The sequence below is a fragment of the Phyllobates terribilis genome, unplaced genomic scaffold, assembly GCF_046119375.1.
Source record: "Phyllobates terribilis strain yellow unplaced genomic scaffold, ASM4611937v1 Scaffold_11__3_contigs__length_659146591, whole genome shotgun sequence".
Lineage (NCBI taxonomy): Eukaryota > Metazoa > Chordata > Amphibia > Anura > Dendrobatidae > Phyllobates > Phyllobates terribilis.
Genome location: NW_027362771.1, coordinates 638,145,891 through 638,152,939, shown reverse-complemented (window position 1 = coordinate 638,152,939; position 7,049 = coordinate 638,145,891). Strand labels below are relative to the sequence as shown.

At 39.1% G+C, this 7,049-nt stretch overlaps 1 protein-coding gene across 1 annotated transcript; it reads left to right on the top strand.

Annotated features, from left to right (window-relative positions):
* Positions 1-409: 409 nt before the first annotated feature.
* Positions 410-1,369, top strand: LOC141167579 (olfactory receptor 5G9-like; the record flags this gene model as incomplete). The annotated part of the gene is made up of 1 exon (XM_073654967.1): positions 410-1,369. A coding segment is annotated over one exon (960 nt), but the record flags the coding sequence as incomplete, so codon positions are not given.
* Between the last annotated feature and the right edge of the window lie 5,680 nt (positions 1,370-7,049).

Below are 7,049 nucleotides of genomic sequence, written 5' to 3'. Positions count from 1 at the left end.
CAGGAGGGCAGCGATGGTAATAAACCATCTCTGCCTTCTCTTTGGAAAGTCCAGTAGTGTTTGAGAGCTTGCTCCCGCATCTATAGCTGCACGATTTCATGCAGCTACTTATTCTACAATGACATTTTAGAGCATCATTGCAGGAGAGTATGCAGACTACCCAGACATTATCCTCTATGGGTGGACTGGAAGTAGTTAATGTTCTTGGCTAATTTACACTGTTATTTATTTTTTCTTGATTATTTTGTGAATATACAAAAATTATAGAACTTCCTTATTTTACTCATTTTGAATAAGGGAAATTCCTCAGAGGTTTGTTTTATATAAAATGTATCAAATATTATTATTATATAACATTATATATTGTAGAAACAAACTTTAATATATTTACCTGCCTTGGTGTTATATATATTATACTGACTATTTGTTCTGCACACAGAAGAACAATCTGACTGCGGTCACTGAGTTTTTCCTTTTAGGATTTCAAGTCAGCCAACATTTAAGAATTTTTCTATTCTGTCTTTTTCACATGGTTTATTGCGGGACAATTTGTGGAAATCTTCTGATCATCATCCTGGTGTCCACCAGCAAGAACCTCCACACTCCAATGTACTTCTTTATCTCACAACTGTCCATCACTGACATCTTGGTGATCACAGATATTGTCCCCAACATGCTTCATATTATTATGAATAATGGGGGAACTATTACTTTCATTGATTGTATCACCCAGTTTTATTTTCTATGTGTCTCTGAAGCATTTGAGTGTCTTCTCCTCGCTTTGATGTCTTATGACCGATATGTGGCCATCTGTAACCCTCTCCATTATGCCTCTATCATGACCAGTGAATATTGTGTAACATTGTCTATTACTTGTTGGATTCTTGAATTTTCTATTTTTTTGATTTACATCATACAAACTGCAAAATTGAATTTTTGTGGTCCAAATATTATGGACTATCTATATTGTGACATTGTCCCCTTACTGGAACTTTCCTGTTCTGACACCCGTATTTTTCACTTGGGTATTTATGTAATAGGCATTCCTAATATCCTCATTCCTACAACAATTATTATATTGTCTTATACCTACATAGTTTTATCAGTCTTAAGGATCTCATCCAGTACCGGTAGACAGAAAGCCTTTTCCACCTGTACCTCCCACCTCACTGTGGTCTCCATATTCTACTGGACAATGTTCATTGTTTATGTCATCCCAACAAGAAGAGAAACAGTCACCATGAATAAAATCCTATCACTGCTATTTACTGTGTTTACTCCTTTGGTCAACCCCATTATATACAGTCTGAGGAATAGAGACATCAAAAAAGCCATACAAGGAACATTTAACAAGCGTGTTGTCTGGTAAATGAACAATTCAGGGCTTTTAATAGATGTTTCATAGCTAAAAGAATGTAATCAGTGGGAAAATATTACATTTATAACCACCTAATGATGCATCTACTTTTGTACTTGCACAATACTATTCTTAAAATCTGATGCTTCTCTTGACACGGTTATAATTTTTTGATATTTTTACTTAGCCAAGTGAATCTTAATTTGTTGTTTTGTGAGCCTTTTCCACATTACGTTAAAGGGGTTGCCCACTAATAGGACAACCCCTTCTTGATCTAAATGTTTAGCACTGATAAATGAAAGTCTATACTCACTTCCTGTGCCGGCACAGTTTATGGTGTTGGTACTCGCGGACCTGGGTCCTCATTCAGTTGCTATAAGGGATGAGTGAACATGTTCAAAAAATGTTCACCAAATTCCAATTTGGCACGAATGTTGCACAGTCGGATTCGTGGTCGGATACCCGGTTGTTTTTATTTAAAATTGGCAAATTTCGGTAAAAGTCCAGCAAATGATTGTGCTTCCACTACAGTATTTTTATCACTTTGGCTAGAATAGTGGTGCTCTATGATGAGCGGGGATAATATGTGTTTGATGAGAGGAGGGGGTGGGGAGAAGTCAGAGGAGCGACGAGATGGTAATCTAATTTTTTTTTCTTAATTTAATGTGTGCAGATTGCTGCAAGCCAATCAGGGCACAGGAACCATCTACAATGTCCAGATACAAGGGCTTGTGCCATTGGCTGTTGAAGTCACATGTTGCTCTCCATATAAGGAGTGAACATGTTGTTTTAGTGCCATTTTGTTAGTATAACAGCTCAGCGAGGCTGTTACTGATGCTGCTCCTGGATACTGAAAGATTTTAGAATAGTTAGCTAGGCGGTTGCATCTAAGTAAGATAGTTTAAATAGATAGCAGCATGTGTGGCTGCGAAATCGACTTTCCAGCAGATTTTTTTTGTGCTATTAGTGAGGTTCAGACAGAGAGAGCAGGGCACATTTCACATAACTAAAGTAATACAGTAGGGCAGATGTCACCCTGAATTTTTTGGAGCACATATTCTATTGCATACAGGCCTCATCCACAGAAAAAAATAATAATGTCTTCTGTTCCTAAGGTGATAGAGCAGGGCAGATCTCAGCTTGAATTTTTTAGAGCATATATTCTATTGTATACAGGCCTCATCCATGGTAAAAAATCGAATTTCTTTTGTTACAAACAGGATACAGCAGGCCACATCTCAGCTTGAAACTTTTTGGTGCATATATTGTCCTCCATACAGGGGTACACATGATAAAATCAAAATTGGTTTTCTTACTAACTTGCTATATAAAGCAGGCTACATTTCATCTTATAATTCTTTGGTGCTGATATTTTGCTCCATACAGGGATTGACATTATCAAATCAATTTTTTTTTCTGTTACTACAATGCTGCAAAAACTACGCCACATTTCAGCTTTTAATTATTTTGTGCTAGTATTGTGCTACAGGCAGGAGTCCACTTTTCATAATCTAATTTGGTTGTGTAATAGCGTGGTTCTGAAACCATGCCACATTTTGGAATTGGATAGTGCTTGGAGCAGCAATTCTAGCTTAAACTCTGATTAGTAATTGGTGGATTAGTGACAGGTGTAGGCCTGGTGCTCTGAGAGCTCTGCCAAATTCAGGCGACATACATGATGGAGACCCAACATGGAGACCAACCATTTCCAATAATTATGGGTAAATACTACTAAAATGGCATAAATTTCTGTTTATTTATTATACTCACTTATATAGCGCCAATAATTCCACAGCGCTTTACAGATATTATCAATTTCCCCATAGTAGAAATAGTATAATGGGGCTCTGACATAGAGATGAGCGGTGTTCGACTAGAACTGTTCGCCAATCTCAAATTCGAGCTGTTTTGGGCGGTGTTTGAGTCGTTCGACGAACGCGAACGATTTGCAAAAAATTTGGCTGTTAGAGGTTATGTTCGATAACTGTTCGTGCACCAAAAGCGTAACTGGATTTTTTCACATCATGCAGGGATTGTCTGCCACTCACTGTAATGCCACAGCCATGGTAGTTGTGGCATTACAGTGGTTGCCCAAATCGATGGGAACAGTGCTCACAGTGAAACATGAAAAGCCGGCAAGTCATCAGCGGCATACACCGATACCCAACAATTTAGAACAGAGATAGAAACATGTCAGTCACAAATATAATAAGTACAGTGACAGTGTTGGTTACTGTACTTGTCATTTAGTGTTAAAGGATTTATTAAAAAAAATAATAGTGTTTTCATGCACCGTCTCTTTAAAAAAGCCGGCTGGCAAATTCAGCATCAGTACCAGACAATTTAGAACAGAAAGATAGAGCATCACACATAGATTAGATAGATAGAAACATGTCAGTCGCATATATAAGAAGTACATTGATAGTGTTGGTTACTGTACTTGTCATTTAGTGTTAAAATAAAGGATTTATTAAAAACAAAATTGGCGTGGGGTTCCCCATAATTTTAGTCTCTAGCGGAGGTTAAGCAGATGGCTGGGGCAGATGTTTGAAGCCTGGGAAGGGGGTAATACCCACGGAGCTTCCCAGGCTACTAATATCAGCCCCCAGCTGAATACCTACCCTTTACTAGCTATTAAAATGGGGGACCCCAAAAAAAAATTACATGGGGTACCCCCTATTTTAATAGCTAGCAAAGGCTAGGCAGACAGCTGGGGGCTGATATTAATAGCTCAGGAAGGGTGCCATGAATATTGTCTCCCTCCCAGGCAAGAAACACCAGCCGTCAGCCGCCCCAGAAATGGCTCATCCATAGGACATAGCATGACTTGGAGCAGCAGAAACTAACACGGGCTCATGACATACTAAGCTCATGTAAGGTGGATAATTTCAAATTTGTCTTTTAATATTTCTATTGACAAGATTCAGCAGCTGATTTCATGTCTGATATTGAGAAAAACATGCATATGTGTCTATAGTGTATGGAAACTTCTGGTTTCAACTATATGTATATATATCTCACAAAATTAGAATATCATCAAAAAGTTCATTTATTTCAGTTCTTCAATGCAAAAAGTGAAACTCCTATATTATATAGAGTCATTACAGACAGAGGGATCTATTTCACGTGTTTATTTCTGTTAATGTTGATGATTATGGCTTACAGACAATGAGAATACAAAAGTCATTATTTCAGTAAATTAGAATACTTTATAACAACAGCTTGAAAAATGATCTTAAAATCCGAAATGTTGTCCTACTGAAATGTCTGTTCAGTAAATGCCCTCAATACTTTGTCGGGCTCCTTTTGCATCAATTACTGCATCAATGCGGCCACGTGGCATGGAGGCAATCAGCCTGTGGCACTGCTGAGGTGTTATGGAAGCCCAGGTGGCTTTGAAAGCAGCCTTCAGCTCGTCTGCATTGTTGGGTCTGGAGTCTCTCATCTTCCTCTTGACAATACCCCATAGATTCTCTATAATAGATTCTCTATGTAAGAGTTCTTAAGGGCGCTGGTGGGTATAATTAAGTTAACCTGCAGCACGTAGTAAGGGGCACCATATACCACATAAGCATAAAACCTAAAATAAACGAGATCTACTGCGCTGGTACACTCACTTTAAATGACACGAGAGGTTAAGAAGATAAAAGGAAAAAATTTTTTTTTATTTTTATTTATACAAAACTGGTTAAAATAAGGATAAAATATGAGGCTAAAATTCCCAGAAGAAGCGAGGTTCCGTGGAGGAATATGAACGAAATATCAGTGGATTATTCTCGGTATATCCAGGACGTACAGGTACCTGTGAAGGGTAAATATACTATGATGAGTATAGGAATAGTTGGCGAATTATCTTATTAATATATAGAGATTTTAGTTACCTGAAAGGTAATTAGGTGGTGGAAGAATAATCACATATGGATGCCTCTGGCTAGTTCTCTTGAACCTGTCAGCTGTGAGTAAAAGAAGGGGGGCTAATTATTAAGAGACAGGGTATTACCACGTTTAGAGTTTGAGTTGGGTATTTTACCTGTATAGTAGAAATCTTAAATAAGTGGAAAGGTCTGTATATATCTGGTAGGATTAGGGGGTTACTCCCGTGGGTTATTGCAGAGACTATAGGGTACTAGAAAGTGGGAATAGAAAATTAAAACGTTAAAACGTATATAGATCTAGGTAGCACACTTTTCACAGTTTGTCTTACCCGTAGGGAAGTAGTTTTGTGGATCTAGAGGGTAGTAGTTGTCTAATGGTGGTGGATGTAGTCACAGTATAGTCATCCAGACTAGTGTAGTCATCGAGATTAGTTATACCACCTAAGGGAGCTATGTATCAATGATGGTTATTATAAATAATAATTATTATAAATACAGTACTCATAGGTAAAAAGAAGGGTAAGATGATCTCTTATATATATATATAGAGTTACGTACTGCTGCAATAGAATGAGAAGTCTTACCACTAGTGGCTCTGTTTGATGGAAAAAGAATCAGCTGTGGAGTAGGTTGAGCTGTATAGAAAAAATCCTGGTTCGTAGCAATAGATAGAGAGCACTGGTAAGTGCTTTGTAGCTGTTTCTTTCGACGGTGGTGGTGGTAAGTATTCCTTGGGGCGGTGGAGTCTGTCGTGCATGCACGTGTAGTCCCGGATGGGTACGTGTTGCTGGAGTTGTTACCTTTGTCGGCGTCCTGGTTAGAAGGCTTGCTTCGTGGGGACGGGACTGCTGGATGTCAGGGCTGAAGGCGTCGGAGTCCAGCACCCGAGGAAAGAAAGATGATGATCTCAGTAGGACCTGTGTTGCGTAAGGTCCTACTAGTCACGTGACTGGGAGACGGAGAGCAGGAGAGGCCACACTTCCTATGCGTTTCGGATACTATGGTATCCTTCGTCAGGGATGATCATGATTCTCACTGCTCTCATTATATACCCGCCAGAGCTTCTGGGAGGTGTTTGTAGTTAATTATCATTAAAAGCAAAAAGTTCAATTCTGGTGTTTAGGCCCCTTGGCCTCAAAGAGTCCATCTTAAATATCCATTCTGTTTCCTTTTTAGACATTGTCCCGGCCGGGACTCCGACGCCCTCAGCCCTGACATCCAGCAGTCCCGTCCCCACGAAGTAAGCCTTCTAACCAGGACGCCGACAAAGGTAACAACTCCAGCAACACGTACCCATCTGGGACTACACGTGCATGCACGACAGACTCCACCGCCCCAAGGAGTACTTACCACCACCACCGTCGAAAGAAACAGCTACAAAGCACTTACCAGCGCTCTCTATCTATTGCTACGAACCAGGATTTTTTCTATACAGCTCAACCTACTCCACAGCTGATTCTTTTTCCATCACACAGAGCCACTAGTGGTAAGACTTCTCATTCTATTGCAGCAGTACGTAACTCTATATATATATATAAGAGATCATCTTACCCTTCTTTTTACCTATGAGTACTGTATTTATAATAATTATTATTTATAATAACCATCATTGATACATAGCTCCCCTAGATGGTATAACTAATCTCGATGACTACACTAGTCTGGATGACTATACTGTGACTACATCCACCACCATTAAACAACTACTACCCTCTAGATCCACAAAACTACTTCCCTACGGGTAAGACAAACTGTGAAAAGTGTGCTACCTAGATCTATATACGTTTTAACGTTTTAATTTTCTATTCCCACTTTCT